General features: G+C 41.8%; 1 protein-coding gene across 1 annotated transcript in view; it reads left to right on the top strand.

Moving 5' to 3' along the window:
* The window catches only part of btbd7 (BTB (POZ) domain containing 7), a 127,175-nt gene that overhangs the window by 84,519 nt on the left and 17,150 nt on the right, over positions 1-25,506 (top strand). The window contains exon 4 of the mRNA XM_020496718.2: positions 24,292-24,500. Within this exon, the coding sequence (XP_020352307.1) occupies positions 24,292-24,500 (209 nt within the window). The remainder of the gene's footprint in view (positions 1-24,291; positions 24,501-25,506) is intronic.

Genomic DNA, 25,506 nt, shown 5'->3' on the forward strand with positions numbered 1-25,506 from the left:
ATCTGGGCAATTAGATGCTGAGTGAGAAAGGGACTCAGACAGAAATAACCCGCGGAGCCACCGTCTCACTCAGCCGCTGTCAAACTGGGTCTCCTTGCTGCCTCATTGAGTACCTCACAGTCTGTCTCATTGTTTTGCGCTCTGCATGCTGTCGGCTACATCTCAATCCTGTTTTGCAGCATCTCATTCAGTTTCATCCTTTCACTAGAATCTGGGGTCTCTATAGAGAGATGTCTCACTGGACATTTCTCCCTAAACCAAAACCTCTATATGCGGTTGTTTGTGACTGATGTACAAAGGACTAGTCACCATGAATGGCTTTTCTTTGATGTTAGTTTATAGTAGCTGACTGCACACTACCATTTCACTTCAAAACCGTTATCAAGCTCTTACAGTAACTTCAAATGACATTTAATCTCCCATTCAGCACAAGTGTTTGCTCTCCAGGGTCAGCCTTAGTTGTCATAAAGAGGCTTTCGATTTAGTGGTGGCTCATTCAAATGACAAGGTTTTGCAAAGCAAAACCCTGGTGTAGCTTCATGAGGAACATTAGGCAGCTCCCAAATGCACTTTCATATCACCTGGGTAAATACGCAAAAACAAATTGCTCATGACGTAGGCTAATCGTCATAGTCAAAGATGTAAGGTAAGCGAACCTACAGTTTTAAACCCTGGCAAAAAATCTGTGTGACATTTCAAATACACCTAATTCCATGACTTGTTAATAGCAGTTTGCATGTTAACCATGACCATCTGATTTCCAACATAACATATGTGTTACATGTGTTAATGACTACACCACCTGTGAGAATGCTATGAAAGGCAATAGGTACTAAGGTATGAATTAATTGATGCTTTGAGTATAACACAACTCATGTAAAACTAGTAGTTCACTGCTATATCTAAACTGCTTCATTGATTTCCCAGCTGGCCTGGAAAGCACTGCATGGAGGAGGTCTGGTCAGTCCACGATTTCTCAATGTTGACGCCGCTAGACTTGTAAATGTTAATTGGGCACTGGCCATTGGAAGCCAGCAAAGTATGACAAAATCACCTTACGCAACATCAAAGTTATTTTTCATGGCTATCTCCCAGAAAGCTGTCCATATGGATAAGATCGGATGGTGACACTACTGAAACTGTTGCTTCAAAAAATATATAATACATTACCGATGAAGCGAAAGGAACAAAGCAACACAGATGGGCTACAGAGGTGAACTATCTCCATAAGACTGTTAGAGCAAAGGCCCAATCGTATCTGGGAAACACTTCACAGGCTCATCTCTAAAGGGAGCAGAACTTTTTTGAACAAAGCACACCAGTACGCCGACTCCTCTGAGCAGATGGATAATCACCCCCCCCCCCCCACCCCTGGCCATCCATTTTGGAATGGAATGAGTTATGGATCTAAATCGGCGAGTCCCCCCCCCCCCCCTCCCCGCAACCCTCAGCGTGTGAGATCTAGAGAACTCACGCTCAGCGATCCGGTCAGTTTGGATAAGGCTCGATCGATGGCCCCCACTCTGGCGGCAGCGCCAGTCTATCACTGAATTGCCCAGCGTTAAGCATTACGAGTCAGATTAACTGAGAGCGAGTCTCTAGAGACAGGTGGGAATTCACAGAAGCTAGGGAGGAAGTCAGTGAGAGCATGTCCACTGAGCGGTGAATGCTTGGTGCTTTACAGATTAGCTCAATTGGAGAATGTGCGTCGAGCCGAGGGAGAGCTCTGTATTTCTATCAACAGGTACACAGGAAGGGAAGAAGCCTTTCCTGACGAATGATAGATGGCCCATGAAAACCTAATACTGTATGCTAAGTCTTAGGATTACTACTGTCATCTCTGTTAAATGCCCTTAAAGTGGCGACATTTTAATTCCCAAGTTTGTTGTAGATTATTAGGAACACTGTCCATGCTGAAGCCAGAGCAGACTGACATGAAAGACTAGAAGTCAAACTTGAGGAAGTATCAGCTATCAGCTGAAATAAATGTATCCCATGTTTTTTTTACTACTGGATGGACTTCTGTGTTCAATTATAATCGTCATTATGTAAGAACTTCCATCTCTGTCTCACTGCCTACACAATCCAGTTGTGGTTACACACATGCGCACACACAGACCCATGCAACCCAAAAAATATTATGCAAACACACACACTAAGAAGAATGATTTAGCACCTGCATGCCGAATGCCTCCCGGACAAAATGGAAGTTGTGACCTCTGGAAAAATGGAACCACTGCGTAAGTTTAACACCTGTGTGGCGCCTTGCACGCCTAACGGTTAGATGGGCAGGGATAATTAATGTGTCTGCGGAGCCCAAGCCCAGTTTCTACAAACCGGGGGTAGTCGGCCTCCAATTCACTCAGCACGAGGGGAATCATTACACTTGTTCAATACACACGGCGCCAATGTCAGCCTCCTCACCAGAAACTGATGTTCTGGCAAGGAGAGACCTTGTTGTAAAACGGGGGCAAGTCTGGCCCAGGAGGGAGGGTTCTCTCGTACGTCTGTCACATCAAACACAAACCACTCACCACCCATTTCGCACAAATCTTCTATTCCTTTATTGAAGAAAGTGGGAGATTTGGGCTGCTTTAAATGTTGCCTCTTCTCTTGTCTCATCTTAGTTGGAAAGCCCTGACTTTGTTATGACAATGTTAATCGATATCTTATAGTTGTGTAGGCACATCCATTATTTCACCATTATTTCACACATGCTCACTGTAAAGAAGGAGCAATATAAAGAGACTAGAAGTTTGGTTTGTTTGGAGGACATAAGCAGTGCTGAAAATGGATATCCTATCTGCCTGTAATAAATATGCTATTGCATATTTGGCACACACAGTTTAGTGGAAGCCATTTTTAATAGATTCCCCCTTTCACAAATCTGGGTCTCGGTCTGGATGTCGTCCTTCCTGTCTAATCAGGAGACTTATCAGACATGGGACATCAGGGGCCTAATTTATAAATAAGTGTTGTGTAAATTCCACACCAAATATCTGGGGTGCCATTTCTGAAAATATAGGTTCTTATAAAATAAATTGAGCTTTATTAACTTGGCAAACACAATACATATGCAGGTTTCCCATTATAAATCCAACCTGTCCAAAAAAACGGTATGTGCGTGAACAAGCATTATAACTCCTGGGAAACTCCCTCCGTTCAACTTTTATGGTGACAATAACGCCCTGTATTTGCTGTATAATTTAGAACTTTTGGAATTTAGTCCACGTCAGTTTCTATAATGAAAATGTCATGTTTTTGGAGCTGTTTCATTAACCTATGCTGTGACAAAGGACTGTGACTTTCTGAAGAAAAAACAATGGCTAATTGTTGTTGACCTGCCAGCAGAATATTTGAATTCAACAAAGTTTTACATTTACTTTTCCCCCAACATAATGCTGGACTGCCTGCAAATTCTGTAGCATTTTATTTATTACAGTAAGCTACTTACAGTAGTTGCATACATACGTCAATATTTTTGTATATACATATATTTTTTAGCCTTTTATTTAACTAGGCAGTTCAGAACCAATTCTAATTTACAATGACTGCCTATCATGGCAAAACCATAACCCGGATGACCCTGGGGCAATTGTGCGCCACCCTATGGGACTCCCAATCACGGCGGTTGTGATACAGCCTGGAATCGAACCAGGGTTTGTAGTGACGCCTCTAGCACTGAGATGCGGTGCCTTAGACCGCTGCGACACTCAGGAGCCCCTCAGCAATCTTTTCTGTTCACCTGTTAACTTTGACTGCATGGTACCGTACTGTGCTGTAGAATTGAGTGCAACGGGTCGCGTTCAGGGTTCAGAAATCTGCATTTTCAAGCCGCAGACCTTCAAAAATCTGTGTTTTTAAACCATTTCACTTGTCTTATATTGAAGGTAAACATTATTTGTATTTTTTTTTGCTTCAGTAAAGTGATCAGGGGCTTGCAACTATAGTTTCCCTTCACATTAGTGCAACACATTTGGCAGAAAATAGCTTAACTTTCATCAGATGACAACAGAAATGCAATACTATTTGTAGTAAATGAGTTTACAATGAAAAAGCAAGGTTTTTTGTTTTTTGCAAAAACATATATATTTATCATAGAAAGAATGTAACCAGCTACATTTCTTTATGTTTTGCTTAAAGTTAATCTTCCATTTTACCAGAGAAAAGTTGGCTACACCAAGAAAAGTACAGGAGAAAAGTAGCTACACATCAGTGTGCTGTTTGCTGTTAAATGCCTGTTTATGAATTCTCATCCAAGTGGAGAAGTGCATCTGAAGCACAAAATTAGTCTGATGCCGAGCAGAAATGATTTGTTTTATAATATTTTGTATTTTTCCCACTCCAGATACAAACGTATGCATACCAACAACTTAGATGCACACAAACAATAACTACATCTCATCTGCCCAGACCCGCATGCTCACACCCCATCTCTAGTGCCTGCATTATTGTCTGCCACGTGGCCTTAAATTGTACCAATTTTAGTTTCTCGTTGCCACGCTATTTCAAGAAGAAATCATTTGATTTTTCCGTTATTGATGGCTGATTTGATATATTTCCAAGTTTTTGCATACGTTTTTTTCAAGATGCGTGATAAGAGAAACGTCCAGCCCATTGGGCATCTCACTACATCCCCATATGCCATGTCTTGAAATATGCTGACAGACAACTTTCTAGCTCCGCCCATAACTTTTGGACTTTATAGCATACCCAGAAAGCATTAGTCATTACAAGTCTTGGTTCCAATAATTTATATATTTTTCTAAATGACTGTCAGTTGGACTTGCTCTCAGCAAGGTTTTGTATATCTTCCCTATCATAAGGACATCCTTTTCTGACTCAAATAAGAGTCCCTCAAGGTTGCTCTGATTTCAAATGGACATTTTGTGATATATAACTTTTAAGTTGCATGTATAAACTATCTACATTAGTATTTTTAACTTTGTCATGGAAATAAATGTACCAAGTGATTTACAGGTTTCTATGCCTTTAGTTTCCGTGTGGACCAATTTATCAGTGAATTCTTAAAAGCTATCGAAGGATTGTTCCAAAAGGTTGTGTTTTTAGGGAGTGATATTGGTTCTTGTAGAATACGTTTCATTTCCATCCATATTGTTATAGTGTTCTTAACTAGGAAGTTGTTCATGTTCTAAGCTTTATCATTCAATAGGCATATATAAATATTCTGGGGATGAGAATGCGCATCTTCAATATGTCCTTATTGTTCCTCTTTAATGCATTTAACTATATGTCACAAGTAAAAGCTTTGGGTAGCTAATTCCAAGTCTGGAAGGTTAAAACCAGGTCACAATTATGTTTGTTTACTTGTTTACATGGATATGCTTCTTAATAAAAACCTATTTGAAACAAGCCATTACCTTACGTTATTATCACGGTATTTCATTATTATTCAGGTTATTACTTAAATATGAATAAATAAATGAAAGAAATGCCAGGTTGTAGAGGATCTGTCAGGTTTTTGTATTGACCACATTAATGGAGTCAAAATAAAGAGATGCCTACTGTACCTTGTCCTTGTCTGTTGGCTTTTCTGCATAAAAAAAAATGTAATACAGATCCTATTTAGACGCTCAAAACCATTCAAATGAAGTCTGATGGGTTTTCTCCCACCTGTCCTGAAATATTTACATATTGTCACAAACCCTGCTGCTGCGGTCATTTGACCGTTCTTCAAAGAGAGGATGCCGTAATGAGAAACTACTGAAAAATGGCCTTTTCCAAGATTAAATCATGACAGGAGCATTTGATTCTTGTTTAAGACAGGCTACTTTAAAAAACTTTCTGAATGGACATAGGCCTAAAGGTCAGTGAACTCACATACGCAAATGCACCCGTCTTTCAAAGTATAAAGGGGACAACTATGCTGTAGTATGACGATTTAAATTAACAGTAATTAAAATCGAAACAAATGCATGCAACATGTCCACAGCCTATTTATCAGTGACACTGATTATCACAGGGGAGAGTGTTGGGAAGATTTTTCAAATACTGTGAGGAACTATTATAATTTGAATGGATGTTTAAAAATAAAAAAAAGCTTGACTGAGGTGAAGAAAAATTGACTGAGGAAAATGTGCCTTTTTTATGTGCCTTATTTTAGAATAAGGCTGTATACCTGTGATATGTAGTTGTCCCACCTAGCTGTATTAAGATGAATGCACTAACTGTAAGTTGCTCTGGGTAAGATCCATAAGACTCCTGAACAGCTAATCAAATGGCTACCCGGGCTATTTGCATTGACTCCACCCCTTCCCACATTTTTTATGCTGCTGCTACTCTGTTTATTATCTGTGCACAGTCACTTTTCCTCTACCTACAAGTACAGTACCAGTCAAACATTTGGACACCTACACATTCCAGGGTTTCTTTATTTTACTCTTATCTACATTGTAGATTTTAGAATAAGGCTGTAATGGAACAGAATGTGGAAAAGTCAAGGAGTCTGAATACTTTCCAAATGCACTGTACATGCCTATACAGGTTTTGGAGTGGTGCTGGGGGCTGTTGTGTGGGGGTTTAGTGCCTTGCTCAAGGCTACAGCGGCAGGTAATGGCATTTTGGATTTGATACAAGCAAACATTTTTCATGACGGACCCGGGATTCCGGTTGCTGCAACAATATACTGAACATAAATATAAATGCAACATGCAACAATTTCAAAGATTTTACTGAGTTATAGTTCATATAAGGAAATCAGTCTTAAAATACATAAATTAGGCCCTAATCTATGGATTTCACATGACTGAGCAGGGGCACAGCAATGGTTGGGCCTGGGAGGACATAGGCCCTTCCACTTGGTAGCTATGCCCACCCATTGGGGAGCCAGGCCCAGCCAATAATCATATTTTTTTCCCTACAAAAGGGCTTTATGACAAATACTCCTCAGTTTCATTTGGGTGGCTGGTCTCAGACGATCCCGCAGGTGAAGAAGCTGGATGTGGAGGTCCTGGGCTGGTGTGGTTACACGTGTTCTGCGGTTGTGAGGCCGGTTAGACGTACTGCCAAATTCTTTAAAACAATGTTGGAGGTGGCTTATGGTAGAGAAATTAACATTCTGTTATAGAACGCTAGTGTATTTATATTAAGGAACAAACTGAAAACCGCATTGTCATCAATTGCTGCATGTGCTGCATTGACCATGCAGACTGAAATCAAGTGTCTCGTGGTCGAGGAACAAAAATTGCGCTCCTTGAGTGAAAAGCGGCATGGAGTGAGACTCAAGTAGCGTAGTAAACAAACAAAAAAATGTACGTTACACATGGTGTCAAATTTAACAAACCAAACATTCAAACCCCCTCATTTTATGAGGCATGTCTTACCGTGTTCCGACCATAGGAATGTTAAGGGGATTATTTAATAAACACTTCCTCATATGCCATTGAAACCAGTATTTCTCTCATGTTCTCAACTTCTTTCATTGTCCAGCAGTCAAATACACAGTCCTAGTCATATTAACCCAGTCCTAGTCATATTAACCCAGTCCTAGTCATATTAACCCATCCTTGTTGTTGTGTCTTTAGATCTTCCCTCTTTCAACATTTTGGAAGGATATTTTCATCTGTCACCGCTTGCATTTGTGGTGCACTTTTGAGAATGGCGGTTTCTCACTAATTGCATTTTGGAACATTTGTGCTTATAGCCTACTGCCGTGTGCGCATTGCTGTGCTTATAATGTGAAGCAGTATCCTAATATTTTATGGAAATATTAAGCTAAATGTTCCGCATTGGTTTTGTGATGCAGAGTGGTTGTATTAATTTCGGAACTATCCCAGAGTATGTTTTGGAATAGTTATTTCTCGCACAGAACGACAAGCTGACCAATATAATAGGTCAACTTTTGTACTATGGGGGATAGTAGATTGACATAAGCTTGTGATGTTGCTGTTTGTTACTCATCTTGTTGGCTGACAAAGTAAATGTAGACAGTTCTCGTATGCGCCTCGGAATTCGATAAGAAGAATGTGCGCCATTGCATCCCCGACGTGTCTGTCTTCACTTGTAGCCTACTGCCCAATGTCCACCAGATGCATGTGTTTTGTTTTACCAGATGTCTAGCCCGCATTGTGTACAGGTCCTTGCGACATGGCGCTGTGCATTATCATGCTGAAACTTGAGGTGATGGCGGCAGATGAATGGCACGACAATGAATCTCAGGATCTTGTCACAGTATCTCTGTCCATTCAAATTTCCATCAATAAAATGCAGTTGTTCATTGTCCATAACTTTCTAATACCATAACCCCACCGCCACCATGGGGCACTCTGTTCACAACGTCGCCCACACAACGCCATACACTCTGTCTGCCTTCTGCCTGGTACATTTAAAACCAGGGTTCATCCAGCATGCCAGTGGCTATCGAAGGTTAGCATTTTCCCGCTGAAGTCAGTTACGATGCCAAACTGCAGTCCGGTCAAGACCACGATGAGGATAACAAGCATGTAGATTAGCTTCTCTGAGAGTGTTTCTGACAGTTTTTGCATAATATTTTGGTTGTGCAAACCTAGTTTCATCAGCTTTCTGGGTGGCTGGTCTCAGACGATCTCAAAGAATTTGAGAGAAATAAACTTATTTCAGCTCATGAAACATGGGACTAACACTTTACATGTTGCATTTATATTTTTTGTTAAGTGTATATTCAGCCCAAGAGCACAGCGGCCACTTTGGCCGTGAGGCAAGGATTCTTTTTAGAGGGCATTACGGCCATCGATGCTGCTGGGACATTCGAGGCCTGGTCATGTGTACTAGCAAGGCTGAGATCCAGGGTTTGAGCCTCTGAATGAGCCGTATCAGGAGGAAATGGTCCTCGCAAAGCAAGCAGTGTGACGTCCTTTACGTACACATTGTGTGGAGGTAAGCACATTCTCACACCAACTTCAGTATTTATAAATGCTTGCTTTTGCGTTAAAACTGCACATGCATGTTTTGGAGTATATTTTGTATGTACTCAATGTTTATAAATGAGACCCCAGGAGAGCGGAATGTCTGACCAATCGGTGACATGGATAAATTGCGGAATTGATTAATAGATAGGCAAATGATGGTAAACAAATTGCACCAGAGAGAAAAGAAAACAAATACCCTTTGAGACTCTGAGCAGACTACTTCTGCAGTAGATCTTATAGGTCTCTTCATTTCTGTGCTCCTGTTTTGGAAGAAGCATATTTTCCACTGGCCTACAAACAAAAATGGAGGAAAACCCCGGACTGTTCAAAGTCGTTGTCTTCGAAAGATCTACACAACAAGGCCATGCCTTGAATGCAGAAGACCGGGAACAAACTGCACTGTACAAAGAGAGAGTAGGGGGAATTGTCAATTGGAAAACGGGGGAGAATGAATAAATAAATAAGTGGTCTCCTCGGTTGATGTCTCTTGCCTGAGTTGAGCTCGTGAGGATAACGTTAAGTGGCACCCTTCAGCCGGCCGAGCTGGTGGGTTCAGTAGTGCAAATGAGAAGCAGCGCCGGCGGGCCCAGACGCTGTCACATCGCCACGGAGACACAAAACAGATCTTTTTTTTTGCCACACTACCTCCTCTCCGCCTGGGTCCTCAGCACCTTAAAAATGCATTACTTCTCGGTGGAGGGAGGGAATCGCCTACTTCCGAGGTATCCGTTTTTGAATGCATCTTGGCACTCAGAAACATAAAGGCTTGATGCTTTTTAGTGCATGTTAGAATAGTAGAAATGTGATTGTGCATCAGCAGTTTTTCTCTCGTTATGTCAGTCACTGATCACTCAATTAACCCATGTTAGCTAAAATGTTTTAGATTGGTAAATTAGTCTAGTGGCTAGCTATCTAAACTTAGTAATCATGGTCGAATTACCAGTCAGGATTTTAGGTGGCCATCCATACTATCATGGTATTGATTACATATCACAACTCAAGCTTCCTTAAGTTACACCCCCTCTGATTCTGTTAGTCAGTCTCCCTCAGATATCATATTAAAACTTGCAAACATGTCTCTCCACCCTATGGAAAAATGTGTAGAATTGCAGAAAACTTGCTTTAAAATGGCAACACGGGGGAAGATGCACAAGTGGGTAGGTAGCCCCGCTTGCAATTGCAACCTCTCATTAGTTCAGATTGCTTTAGAACAAATGTTTGTTTTGGCATAGGGCCCCAAAATGAGTAAGTGTGAGAACTTGAATAATCCATGAACCCCACCAAACCAGAGTGCTCTCTGGCTTCTCTTAGGGGTTGGGTCGGTGGTGCTGTCAGCAAGGAAAGATGACCAAGATTCAGAACTTGGATTTTACAAGCCTCATCCTTTCTTTCAGGGCAATCTTTACCTTACAAGACATTTGGGTGGAGGTTCATACAGTTTTGTACCCACATTGTAAAGAATGTTAATAATGATGGAGAATAATCTTTACATTGAAAGGTACACTTCATTTTTCATGACTCTCCAAAGGTTCAATAATCAAACCATGCATCAGACCTCATGTGATGATATACCATTAAAAATAGATGACAGTAGGTGGCCATCCATACTATCATGGTATTGATTACATATCACAACTCTAGCTTCCTTAAATTACACCCAGCCTCTTAATCCAGAGTTTGTGTGGTTTAAGCTCTGGTTTCCTGAGGGGCGCTAATCAGCTAAACTGAGTGCAATGAGACCTTTGTCTCTGATATCCAGATTTGACCTCTGTGTCCTCTCTCTCTCTCAGGAGTACGCTATTTCTCTCGCCCTCCCATCTTTTCCTTTTACCTTAATTATTCCTCATGTTATCATATCTCCATCTCTTGCCTTCTTTCCCCCCTCGCAAATTCATTTCTCATTCCTGACTTATCTACCTACAGTACACACCCTTATCATTTGTCTACATCAACCTTCTTTTTTTTTACCTCTCCTCCCTCTGCCCTTGTTTTCTCCTTCTCTGCTCACTTCTCCCCATTACGTTTTCCTTTTCCCTGTTCTCTAAAGGTGTTTCCATCAACCCCCACGTCCCTACCTCTCTCTTTTCCCTTGCCTGCCTACAGTATCTCTGGCTCCAGGGTGCGAGTTAGTTAATTAGAGAGCTTCACTTGTTCATGGCCTGATGGATGTATCCATGATTGGGCTTCAACACCTGCGACCTCCACACTTCCAGCCCTCCCCGCACCCTTTCCTCATATTTTCTATGCCCATTTTGCTTTTCCATATGTTTACCAATGTGTAAAATGAGCCCGGTACATCTGTCCTGCTGTATTTTACATGGGATGACCTTGCTGCAGGTCTTCCTTTGCAGAGAATTTCATATTGGTGTCAAGGGGAGGGATTGAACAAGTGCCTCATTGTGAACCAGGACAGTGTTGCTGTAGGTAGAAGACATTAGTTATCACTTAGATGAACAGATCTTTTTTATTTTCATTGAAACTATTTACATACTCTCATAAGGTGCTTCCAATGTCATTTGTGCCGAATATTTGACCCCATGGTTTTTGGAGCATTGAATAATTTTTTGGTTTTCAAATTCTATCTACCAGTGACCAGTCATTTTCGATGAAAGGGGGAAACAAGAAGATAACCCCCCCCCCCTACTGTGTTGAACTAATGAGAACAGGGACTGATGCCCTATTCTCACTACGAGAGAGTGCCTGGAAATGTTGAGAAAATATCCTCGGCTAGACCTTATACTGTAATCTAAACTTGCGATCTGGTCACATCTCGACCTCTACCACCGGAGGTCCCGGCGAGTCTTCCTCAAATCACCAATCTCCCAGCTGTCAGATGTAAACAGAATTATCTTGTGTAGCCAAATGCTCCTACAGTAAAGATCTTAATACCAGTGCAAAGTTTTTGTCACTCTGAATTAAGCCGAATTAATTAAGCTGAATTAACGTCTTAAGGTGCCTTTTGCTTAACTATATCCCATGTAATGATTGTAATGATTTGCGTTACAGGATAAAACGAGGCCTGGTTTGTTTTGCAATAATTAGCTTAAATTGTAATATAATCCTTATGGCTGGTTTAGCTAACGTTAGCTGGCAATGTTCATTATATGACGCATAGCCTACATGATTTGTTTAGCTTGCAACCTGGCTCTGTATAATGCAGATTATACTGTATAACGTTTATGCACTTCTGTATTTGAGAACTGTAGCTAATAGTTTTTGATAGCTAGGCTTGGTGGTAGGGATAGGGCTGTTACGGTGATCATATTACCACCATACCGGCAATCAAGAGTCAAGACCGCAGTCAAATTCCAGGCTTCTGGGCTTCTCCAAACCTGCGCTGCTAATGGTCATTAGTAGCCTACCAAACTTGCTAACCGCCAGTCGCTAATGGCCTGGTACTCTGTGTTATATTGTCCCTCTAATCACGTTGACATCAATGCAAATGATGTCAGTGTTCTGACAGGTGCATGATAATGGCCCATTCTAAATCAAAACAAATGTCACACATGGTACATTCAGAAAGTATTCAGACCCCTTGACTTTTTCCACATTTTGTTACATTACATCCTTATTCTAAAATTGATTTAATATATATTTATATATATTCATTAAAACTCGTTTTTCAACAATGCCAAACCTATAGTTTGTTAACAATAAATTTGTGTAAAGTCGGTTGGGACATTTACTTTGTGCTTGACAAGTCATTTTTCAAAAAATAGTTTACAGACAGATTATTTCACTTATAATAAACTGTATCACAATTCCAGTAGGTCAGAAGTTTACATACACTAAGTTGACTGTGCCTTTATACAGCTTAGAAAATTCCAGAAAATGATGTCATGGCTTCAAACTTCTGATAGGCTATAATTGACATCATTTGAGTCAATTGAAGGTGTACCTGTGGATGTATTTCAATGCCTACTTTCAAACTCAGTGGCTCTTTGCTTGACATCATGGGAAAATCAAAAGAAATCAGCCAAGACCTCAGAAAACAAATTGTAGACCTCCACAAGTCTGTTTCATCCTTGGGAGCAATTTCCAAATGCCTGAAGGTGCCATGTTCATCTGTACAAACAATAGTACGCAAGTACAAACACCATGGGACCACGCAGCTGTCATACCGCTCAGGAAGGAGACGCGTTCTGTCTCCTAGAGATGAACGTCCTTTGATGTGAAAAGTGCAAATCAATCCCAGCACAACAGCAAAGGACCTTGTGAAGATGCTGGAGGAAACCGGTACAAAAGTATCTATATCCACAGTAAAACGAGTCCTATATCAACATAACCTGAAAGGATGCTCAGCAAGGAAGAAGCCACTGCTCCAAACCGCCATAAAAAAGCCAGACTACTGTTTGCCACTGCACATGGGGACAAAGATTGTACTTTTTGGAGAAATGTCCTCTGGTCTGATGACACAAAAAAATAACTGTTTGGCCATAATGACCATTGTTATGTTTTGGAGGAAAAAGGGGGAGGCTTGCAAGCCGAAGAACACTATCCCAACCACGAAGCACGGCGTGGCAGCATCATGTTGTTGTGGGGGTGCTTTGCTGCAGGAGGGACTGGTGCACTTCACAAAATAGATGGCATAATGTGGTAGAAGCTTTTGTGGATGCATTGAAGCAACTTCTCAAGACATCAGTCAGGAAGTTAAAGCTTGGTCGTAAATAGGTCTTCCAAATGGACATTGACCCATAGCATACTTCCGAAGTTGTGGCAAAATGACTTAAGGACAACAAAGTCAAGGTATTGGAGTGGCCATCACAAAGCCCTGACCTCAATCCTATAGAACATTTGTTAGCAGAACTTAAAAAGTGTGTGTGAGCAAGGAAGCCTACAAACCTGACTCAGTTATACCAACTCAGGAGGAATGGGCCAAAATTCACCCAATTTATTGTGGGAAGCTTGTGGAAGGCTACCCAAAACGCTTGACCCAGTTAAACAATTTAAAGGCAATGCTACTATATACTAATTGAGTGTATTTAAACTTCTGACCCACTGGAAATGTGTTGAAAGAAAAGAAGCTGAAATAAATCACTCTACTATTCATATTCTTAAAATAAAGTGGTGATCCTAACTGACCTAAGACAGGGAATTTTTACTAGGATTAAATGTCAGCAATTGTGAAAAACTGAGTTTAAATGTATTTGGTGTATGTAAATTCCCACTTCAACTGTATATCAATCTACACACAATACCCCACAATGACTGATCAAAAACAGGTTTTTAGACATTTTTGCAAATGTATTAAAAAACAACATTTGCATAAGTATTCATACCCTTTACTCTAACTCCGATCCTCTCCAGCTCTGTCAGGTTGGTTGGGAAGCATTGCTGCACATCTATTTTCAGGACTCTCCAGAGATGTTGGATTGGGTCCAAGTCCAGGCTCTGGCTGGGGCACTCAAGGACATTCAGAGACTGGTCCCTAAGCCACTCCTGTGTTGTCTTGGCTGTGTGCTTAGGGTCGTTGACATGTTGGGAGGCGACCCTTCACCCCAGTCTGAGGTCCTGAGTGTTCTGGAGCAGGTTTTCATCAAGGTTATTTCTGTACTTTGCTCCATTTATCTTTCCCTCAATCCTGACTAGTCTCCCTGCTGCTGAAAAACATCCCCACAACATGATGCTGCCACCATGCTCCAACGTAGGGATGGTGCCAGGTTTCCTCTACACGTGACGCTTGCCATTCAAGCCAAATAATTTGATCTTGGTTTCATCAGACCAGAGAGTCTTGTTTCTTGTGCTCTGAGTCCTTTAGGTATCTTTTAGACAAGTCGTGTGCCTCTTACTGAGGAGTGACTTCCGTCTAGCCAATCTACCATAAAGGCCTGATTGGTGGGGTGCTGCAGAGATGGTTGTCCTTCAGGAAGGTTCTCCCATCTCCACAGAAGAACTCTGGAGCTCTGTCAGCGTGTCTATTGGTTTTTTGGTCACCTCCCTGACCAAGGCTCTTCTCCCACGATTGCTCTGTTTGGCCGGGTGGCCAGCTCTAGGAAGAGTCTTGTTGGTGCTGCTTCCATTTAAGAATGATGGAGGCCACTGTGTTCTAGGGGACCTTAATTGCTGCAGACATTGGCACCCTTCCCCAGATCTGTGCCTCGACACAATCCTGTCTCAGAGCTGTACGGACAATTCCTTTGACCTCATGGCTTGGTTTTTGCTTTGACATGCACTCTCAACTGTGGGACCTTATATACAGTGGTTGCTCCACTAAAGGTTTTGTGATTATGCTGCAGGACTTAGAGGTAATTTGTGGTTTAGTACGGTACCCTGCGTCACCACTTCATTGCTCCAGACCAGCGCAAGGAGGAGTTAGAGCACTGATTATGCTTTTGGGTCCTACTGTCTCTAACTGACAATGAATGGGCGACATAAACCTAAATAGAAACTAATATTTGTGTACGGCTTCAGTATTTCTTATTAAAACTGTTGTTACACTAAGGTTTTATTTTGTTAGGTTTGTTTTGCTCTTACTGTAATACTGTAGGCCACTCCCAACCGTTCACTCTATGCAGTACCTGAGTTGCACCTGCAGCACACTGCATAGCAGTGCAAGCTGTGTTGCTACAGATGCTGGTTCAATACCTGTGCCGCCCTCGACTGGGAGACCCATGAGATGATTGTAGGTTTTTGGTTTCTCTCCCTCCCAAAAATGTAAATAAATATTTCTTAATAACAAACTGGCTTTATTTACAAATTAGTAACAATGTCTCACCCCGTGTTAAAGGATGGCCTTTTTCTTGTTCATTTTACTTTATTTGAAAACAAAATCACCAAAATATTGTTATTTTTTAAACAAAGTGATTATTATTTATTTAGAATTATATAAAAGCCCATTGGATATTCTCACAGATATATTATTAACCCTGTTATTAGCAGGACAATACATATTGGTCATGGCTCCCGAGGGGCGCACAATGGGATTGCTTTGCAGTTCTCCAGCTGTATCCACTGAAAGCGTGCAAGGTTCAAGGCACAAGGGCAGGGGGCACGGGATGGGCCGCAGAGCCACGCACAGAAGACCGACCTAGCCCATGGGGAAGGGAGGAGGAGGAAGGGGGAGAGGGGAGGACCCACACCCTGCCACACTGGTAACACTTTTAAAGGTCATTGCACTAATAATGGCGCTGACTAGGGAAACGTTCCCGCTGTTCTTTGTGCCAGTCTGCACATTCAAACTAAAACAATGTAACTAATAATGGCATTTTATGCTTTCGTTCATAAAATAATGATACAAATACTCTTTCAAAATGCCGATGTTTATTTATTTAAGGATCCATAACGAATTACTATGGGAATAAATATCACTGAATTACAGAAATATCCTCTATGTAATTAAAATCAAATCAAATGTTATTTGTCACACATACACATGGTTAGCAGATGTTAATGCGAGCGTAGCGAAATGCTTGTGCTTCTAGTTCCGACAATGCAGAAATAACCAACGAGTAATCTAACCTAACAATTTCACAACAACTACCTTATACACACAAGTGTAAAGGGATGAAGAATATGTACATAAAAATATATGAATGAGTGATGGTACAGAACGGCATAGGCAAGATGCAGTAGATGGTATAGAGTACAGTATATACATATGAGATGAGTAATGTAGGGTATGTAAACATTATATTAAGTGGCATTGTTTAAAGTGGCTAGTGATATATTTTTACATTTTTGTTGGCAGCAGCCACTCAATGTTAGTGGTGGCTGTTCAACAGTCTGATTGATGGCCTTGAGATAGAAGCTGTTTTTCAGTCTCTCGGTCCCTGCTTTGATGCACCTGTACTGACCTCGCCTTCTGGATGATAGCGGGGTGAACAGGCAGTGGCTCGGGTGGTTGTTGTCCTTGATGATCTTTATGGCCTTTCCTGTGACATCAGGTGGTGTAGGTGTCCTGGAGGGCAGGTAGTTTGCCCCCGGTGATGGGTTGTGCAGACCTCACTACCCTCTGGAGAGCCTTACGGTTGTGGGCGGAGCAGTTGCCGTACCAGGTGGTGATACAGCCCGACAGGATGCTCTCGATTGTGCATCTGTAAAGGTTTGTGAGTGTTTTAGGTGACAACACGAATTTCTTCAGCCTCCTGAGGTTGAAGAGGCGCTGCTGCGCCTTCTTCACCACGCTGTCTGTGTGGGTGGACGGACCAATTCATTTTGTCCGTGATGTGTATGCCGAGGAACTTAACTGGATAGGGGGGTGCTCCCTCTGCTGTTTCCTGAAGTCCACGATCATCTCCTTTGTTTTGTTGACGTTGAGTGTGAGGTTATTTTCCTGACACCACACTCCGAGAGCCCTCACCTTCTCCCTGTAGGCCGTCTCGTCGTTGTTGTTAATCAAGCCTACCACTGTAGTGTCGTCCGCAAACTTGACGATTGAGTTGGAGGCGTGGATGGCCACGCAGTCGTGGGTGAACAGGGAGTACAGGAGAGGGCTCAGAACACACCCTTGTGGGGCCCCAGTGTTGAGGATCAGCGGGGTGGAGATGTTGTTACCTACCTTCACCACCTGGGGGCGGCCCGTCAGGAAGTCCAGTAGCCAGTTGCACAGGGAGGGGTTGAGACCCAGGGTCTCAAGCTTGATGATGAGTTTGGAGGGTACTATGGCGTTAAATGCTGAGCTGTAGTTGATGAACAGCATTCTCACAGGTATTCCTCTTGTCCATATGGGTTAGGGCAGTGTGGTTGCAATTGCGTCATCTGTGGACCTATTGGGGCGGTAAGCAAATTGGAGTGGGTCTAGGGTGTCAGGTAGGGTGGAGGTGAAATGGTCCTTGACTAGTCTCTCAAAGCACTTCATGATGACGAAAGTGAGTGCTACGGGGGCGATAGTTGTTTAGCTCAGTTACTCTAACTTCCCTGGGAACAGGAACAATGGTGGCCCTCTTGAAGCATGTGGGGACAGCAGACTGGGAAAGGGATTGATTGAATATGTCCGTAAACACACCAGCCAGCTGGTCTGCGCATGCTCTGAGGGATGCTGTCTGGGCCTGCAGCCCTGCGAGGGTTAACACGTTTAAATGTTTTACTCTCATCGACTGCAGTGAAGGAGAGTCCACAGGTTTCGGTAGCGGGCCGTGTCAGTGGCACTGTTTTGTCCTCAAAGCGAGCAAAGAAGTTGTTTAGTCTGTCTGGGAGCAAGACATCCTGGTCCGGGACCGGGCTGGTTTTCTTTTTGTAATCCGTGATTGACTGTAGACCCTGCCACATACCTCTTGTGTCTGAGCCGTTGAATTGCTACTCTACTTTGTCTCTATACTGACGCTTAGCTTGTTTGATTGCCTTGCGGAGGGAATAGCTACACTGTTTGTATTCGGTCATGTTTCCGGTCACCTTGCCCTGCTTAAAAGCAGTGGTTCGTGCTTTCAATTTCGCGCGAATGCTGCAATCAAACCACGGTGTCTGGTTTGTTTTAATAGTGAACTCTCTCACGTAATTATTGGCGGAGAATCAGGTCATATTTTCCGATATACTGTAGGCCTACCGTAGGCGACATGAGTCTCACTAGTGATGAGTAATGTGGGGCTAAAAGTGGTGCAGGTCTTATTTATTTAAAGAGCATATTGAAGTAAGAAGCAATAGGATTTGAAGCTATATCCTACAACTATTTTAGCACTGTTTCCCACTGCTCTGGGACAAGCATGGGGACCGGTCTTGATACATCAATGATATTTTTATTTTCACTGAATCTCCATTTGGGTGTAGAAATGTTATGCTCTAAGTGTAACCTTTATTTAACTAGACAGGTCAGTTAAGAACAAATTATTATTTACAAGGACAGCCTACTCCTTAATCCCTGTCGGGGAATTCAACCCCGGTCTCCCACGTGCCCGCACGATACAGGGATAGTTTAGCTAAATAGCCCAATACTGTTCTCCCGATCGTCACGTTGTACATTACCATATTTTCCGTTCCATCCTGACGGAAACCGAGGGTTTTTAGTTTTTTCTTGGAATAGAAACACCATAATATTAATTAAGCAAGTACCAGTCAAGTTTGGACACACCTTCTCAGGGTTTTTCTTTATTTTGACTATTTCCTACATTGTAGAATAATAGTGAAGACATCACAACTATGAAATAACAGACATGGAATCAGTTAAGAGCAAATTCAAATTTACAAGGACAGCCTACTCCTTCCTCCCTGTCGGGGAATTGAACCCCGTTCTCCCGTGTGCCTACATTCTCCAGTACAGCCACTATTGAAAGCTATCAAATGCTTCTCAAAGATGCCCTCTGGTGGTCAAACTAGCACTAACTAGCATTAATGGTACCAGTGGTTCACACTTAGCGTGCCATAGAATTCTAGCGTGCCATTCAATTCTACAGCATCATGCAAGCTGTTGCAGTACAACTTTTAAAGGACGAACCACTGTAGACAGGTGTGTGCCTTTACAAATCTTGCCACAGGTGGACTCCAGTCAAGTTGTAGAAACATCTGAAGGATGATCAATGGAAACAGGATGGACCTGAGCTCAACTTCGAGTCTCATAGCAAAGGGTCTGAATACTTATGTAAATACAAATATAAAATGTTTTGCTTTGTCACCTTGGGGTATTGTGTGTAGATTGATGAGGAAAACAATTGAATCCATTCTAGAATAAGTTTGTAAAATAACAATGTGGAAACTCAAGGTGTCTGAATACTTTCAAATGCACTGTACACTCATTACATGACCAAAAGTATGTGGACACCCGTTCGTTGAATACCTCATTCCAATGTCATGGTCATTAATATGGAGTTGGTCTGTGACAGCTGCTGTGACAGCTTCCACACTTCTGGGAAAGCTTTTCACTAGATGTTGGAACATTGCTGACTTTCTTCAATTTAGCCACAAGCATTAGAGAGGTCAGGTACTGATGTTGGGCGATTAGGCCTGGCTCGCAGTCAGTGTTCCAATTCATCCCAAAGGTTGTCGAAGGGGTTAAGGTTGGGGCTCTATGCAGGCCAGTCAAGTTATTACACACCGATCTCGACAAACCATTTCTGTATGGACCTCGCTTTGTGCACAGGGGGCATTGTCATGCTTAAACGGGAAAGGGTCTTCCCCAAACTGTTGCCACAAAATTGGAAGTGCAGAATCATCTAGAATGTCATTTGTATGCTGTAGCGTTAAGATTTCCCCCCCACTGGAACTAAGGGGCCTAGCCCAAACCATGAGAAACAGCCCCAGACCAATATTCCTCCTTCACCAAACTTTACAGTTGTCAATATGCATTCGAGCAGGTAGCGTTCTCCTGGCATCTGCCAAACCCATTTTTGTCCATCGGACTGCCAGATGGTTTCCACTGCTCCAGATTACAATGGCGGCGAGCTTTACAACAGTCCAGCTGACGCTTGGCATTGAGCATGGTAATCTTAGGCTTATGCTGCTGCTCAGTAATGGAAACCCATTTCATGAAGCTCCCGACGAACAGTTATTCTACTGACCTTTCTACCAGGGGTAGTTTGGAACTAGATAGTGAGTGTTGAAACTGAGGACAGGCGATTTTTCCTCGCTACCCGCTTCAGCACTCGGCGGTCCCGTTCTGTGAGCTTGTGTGGCTTACCCCTTCACAGACGTTTCCACTTCGAAATAACAGTACTTACAGTTTACCGGGGCAGCTTTAGCAGGTCTATATTAGTAGGCTATATGTAAAGACCAGGTTAAATTGTGAATAGTCTGATGGGTGAGAATGTTATGAAGCGCTTGTCAAATTGTGAATGAGAGGTTGAAGTGTGTGCAGCCTGCGCAAGAATCTCAGCAGAGCATGCCTTTCATGCAGCTTTTTTCTAATTACCGTTAGTCGCATCATGCAGCCTTAGTCTATATGTTTTGAGTTCTAATACATTCTAAGGTTTGTATCACAACTAAAGTTGCATAAATAACTCAAAATTAAGGATGTAGGAGGACCTGTTTCAAATGATCATTTTGTTAACCACTCAACACAGAATAGCGGCAGTTGTCATTTTCATCTATTTACACTGACTGACCACAGGTGAAAAATGAAAACCTTATTGCCTTGTGATTGAAAAAGGTTTTCCCGGGAAGTTATGAATGTTTCAACATGTCAGTGTTGACGCTTTGAGCTTGTTTTGGCTCAATCAACAGCTGTTATAAATCTGGAATACACTGCTTGAAGTGAGACCAGTTAATTTGCTCCGTCATGCTGATGAAAACGAAGGAGTGAACATAATGAGATTAACAGCATATATGTTCTACACGCCTCTGAGGTGTGTGTGTGTGTCTAAGAGACAGGGAGACTTCTTGTGCGAGTCACTATCAGACCCCATCGTGTATCTTTCCTTCTAATCTCTACCTTGAAATCAGGCTGTAGTCACAGTTCAGTTGGTTGATGCCCGCAATAATCTTTTGGTACATCTTGAATTCCTATCATAAACACTGCAGGGGCCAGGGGTGTTGCTGCTGCTGCTTCACATTTCAGGCCTCAGTTTCTGGTGAGCAAAAGGTGTTTTCAAAGCCATGGAACCATTTTCAAATGGAGAAAACAAAACCGGTAACTATCACTGAAATGTGAATAGTTCCCAAATGTGAATAGTTGGTGTATACAGTACATTGGTGTATACAGTAATATTTTTGTGAAGTCCTGGCTACACAAAGATTTTTTTCTATACTGGGACAATTAAGTTATGGAATTGAAGACTTCTCAGGTCCAGTTGTTCCAGGTCATCTGAGTTCATCTATAATCAAACAATACACAGGCTCTTCACTGCTGAAATACTCCGTTTGAGGTTGGATGGACTGGACTACAGGCCACTGTATTAGAAACCCAAGCTAGTGCTCCTCATCCACAGCCCTCCCCAGGAGAGCAGAGAAGCGTAAGCCAGCTTTCTGCGGGGAGCTCCACAACCCCATCACTAAAGTGACATTTTCATTTAGGTCTCTGATATCAGCAATATGGCTTAGCGTTTTACTGCCTCAACGCCGCATGCTCTCGTTGCTCCCCCGTCCCTTTTATAAACAAAGAAAGAGCTAAATAAAAACTCCCCAACATAATTTATTTGTTTTACAGTTGCGTGAATTTTTCTTCTGGCCTGCAGTGATATATGACAAGAGTAAAGTTTAAGTATTGATCCAGCAGCCATGATAGTAGTGGGTGTCTGTTTGGAGAGGAGTGGGAGAAAAATACAGATTTTCGTTTTTAAGAATAGAGCCACAAGCTGGTTTAGGAATGATTTTCAGTGTAAAATAAAAACTGGTAATGTACAGTTGCCCTTTAGTTAAGGAGTGCTATAGAAAATCTGTGACATTTCTTAGGGTAACATTTAAGGAGTTGCAAAGTACTGATACTTTAATTAACCTTATAGGAACTTTGTGTAACTTAAAAGGGCTAATAATGCAATGTATCAGGCAGCAGTGGACCTGCAGTGGATTATTCCATTAATATCTCAGTAATAACAAGAAGTAGGCGTTCACTCACTGCTCTAGAATGTAGTGAAATAACGGTAAATTCAAGAGGGTGCTACTAAATTGTCTAAACATAGGCTAAAGAAAACTGTCATTATTATTCACACAATTCATTATTAGATTGTTCTCTACAATATTATAACCTTAATATGCTTGTACTTAACAGTATTACATAAGAACGTTCGTTTGTTGTGACCGTTGTTAATTTTTAATGCACAGCTTGGTTGTTTCTCTTCCATGTTTCTGCGTTGGGAAGTGGTAACGTTTGTGTGCTTTGAATCAAAATAAACTTGATACCATCTCCATATCCGTGGCTTTCTATTCCTCTAAGCCCGGTCAATCAACATTGACAAGGGCTGTTTCTATGGTGATTTAAAGAGGGGTTCTTGTTTTTTCAACTGTCACTATGCACCTGCAAAAAAGATAGCTCAGATGTGCGAATGCCTTTTTGAAATTTGATTTAAAAGGGAAAAACTCAGAAATACACCATCTCTATTGAATGAACATATTTTCATAAACATTTAATGAAATGAATTTATGGGTGAACACCCTACAATACGTGCTAGGAGCACACTAGAAACTCTAGAGCAAGTTTGTGGAACGGCAAAGAGCGCTGACCTTGCATGACTTATGTCATACCCAGCCTCGGGGCCAGCTCGCTGAGCTGACATTTAAGAACAGTGTGGTCCCACCACATCAGCAACACCAGAGTGCACAGCCACGAGCGTGTCAGCAGCCAAACAGGTTGTGTCCAAGTCTACAGACTAAGCTAACGAGACCAGCATGTTTGCATGATCAACTAGCATTTGCGCTAACGCACCGCAGGACCTAGTCACCAAGGAGACATGCTAGTTTGCTAATCGCCACCACAGATCTCAGTAGGACTGTCAGACAGATTTTTAGCAACAGTGAACATTAGACTAATGGTTCAATTGGCTTAAATAGCATACAGCTCTGAGCAACCTCCTAGATCACCAAGAAGTCAGTTGATGTGTGACTGATTTGTTGTGTCCTACACATGCCACAGCGCTTTATGAGCTCTGTCAGTCTCCCTGAAATAATATGTGACGCATGGCTCAATGTGTGTAACACCTTAGATGTTGACAGAAAATGGTCTGGGTTGTGTTCATTTGGCACCTGATGGAACAAAACGAATTGGAACAGGGAGGGACTATCTTGACTTGTCCAATAAGAAACACACACTTTAACTTTCCATTGCAAAGCGTTTTAAAAAGTTTGCCATTGTCTGTTTTTTAGATTTACGGTGTTAGATGAACTGCAAAAATGACTTGTATACACACCCGTACGTACACTTTGACACTAAGGTTACTAAACAAAGTCAGGGTGGAAAGAGAGATGAGGGATGGTGTTGGAGAGGAAAAAACAATACTTTTGTGAACTAACACCCTTCCTAGCTCTGACTTTGTTGTAAAAATGTACTGACTGACTGATGTGGATGTCCCACCTATCTATCTTAAGATGAACGCACTAACTACTAATAAGAGCTAATCACTCAAATGTAAACATTGATTTTTGAGAACTTGTAACTTTCAGATTTTATTCTGAGATTGATTGATTGCTTTGTGTGTGGAACACTACTACCCTACAGCAGTGTGTGCAATCGAGTTAATTATTAATTGATCCCCACTGTACCATTTAATTCTTCTCAGATATACATTCCTATCAATATTTATAATGTCGTTATTATGTGTTTGTATTTTTGGTCCCACTAACTCAATTCCTTTTTCTTTCTCTCACTCTCGTGCTAACATTTGCGCCGTACTCAATGTTATATATGACAGTCACGTCCTTGGCTTTAGACTTTGTATTATATTCATTTCAGTTACCAGACGATTTTATTCAGTTCAGGGACAGTGACGTGTAGTACTAAGATATTGCAGTCATGGAAAGCAAAACCTTAAAAATATTACAATTTTGCCCCTTTATGTCCTCATAAACCCACCTGTCCCTTTGTCTCCAGGTTGCGAGGACATTGTGGTGGAGAGCATCTCTCTGGACAAGTTGGTGCCCATCCTGAAGTGGAGCTCGCAGCCCTACGGCTCAAAGTGGGTCCACCGGCAGGCCATGCACTTCCTGTGTGAGGAGTTCAGCCAGGTCATGACCTCTGACGTGCTCTACGAACTGGGCAAGGAACACCTGGTGGCTGCCATCCAGTCAGACTATTTGCAGGTGAGAGACAGGCAGATGCATGCACTCACTCACTCGCTTTGTCTAGCGTTAGTAGGCCAGTTTAGGATGCATCATGTCATATATATTGGCACAATTGTTACAAATCAAGCGGAACTAACTAGACCTTGAATTTGGAGGTTTACAACATCCCTCTGGTGGCCAAGTTGACCTATTTTAATAAATTCTATTGGTTGTTGGCTAGGCCTATACCGCCTAGAGTCTAATTGGCTGGTGCGGAATTTGTTTCAGGAAATAATCATGCTGTTCGTGTTAGCATAGTGGCTAAGTGTGCCACGTTATCTCATGGGAAAGCTAGCAAATAGCACTTTCGAGAAAGAGTTTAAACAAGTGTTCATAAGTATAGACCTTGGAATTTTGAGAAGAACAGGAAAATAAGCAATAAACCAAATCCTGGTAAGAATGCACTTTTATTTTTACCAGTGTTGGTTGAATCCGATGGTCTTGCAGGAGATACTGTGGTCCCTGTTCCAGACTGTTGCCACCAAATGCTATGGATATATTCAGCCAACAAAGGAATTCTACAAAGGGAAAATGGTAGTGTCATATGTGAAATCGATTTTACAATAAATACAAAGGCTAGGATGTTGGCATTATACAATCTTCAAACGCATGAAAAGGCACTTTAACTCAGGCATGCACAACACAATGAAAAAGAAACTCTCAAACATACTGTATTGACATTATATCTGAAAAGTCGGTTTTCGTAACCTAATACATCCGATAATAAAACGGCTAAATGAACATGACACGAGCTGATTTAAAAGTAAAAGGCTTTGGAAATAAAAAGTTTGCTGTACGCTCAGGGCTCGGTTGGCATTTCAGCGATACGCTTGTTTTTGGTCTTCGGAAATATAACAGGAATTTTGCATTAATAAGAAAATTATATACTTTAAATATGAAAATACTACATATGTCTCAAAATCAATATCCATCTTCCATCTTGTATAATGTCCTCCGGATTCGAGAAGAACGATGACGAGTTCAA

The sequence above is a fragment of the Oncorhynchus kisutch genome, linkage group LG12 (genome assembly GCF_002021735.2).
Source record: "Oncorhynchus kisutch isolate 150728-3 linkage group LG12, Okis_V2, whole genome shotgun sequence".
NCBI lineage: Eukaryota > Metazoa > Chordata > Actinopteri > Salmoniformes > Salmonidae > Oncorhynchus > Oncorhynchus kisutch.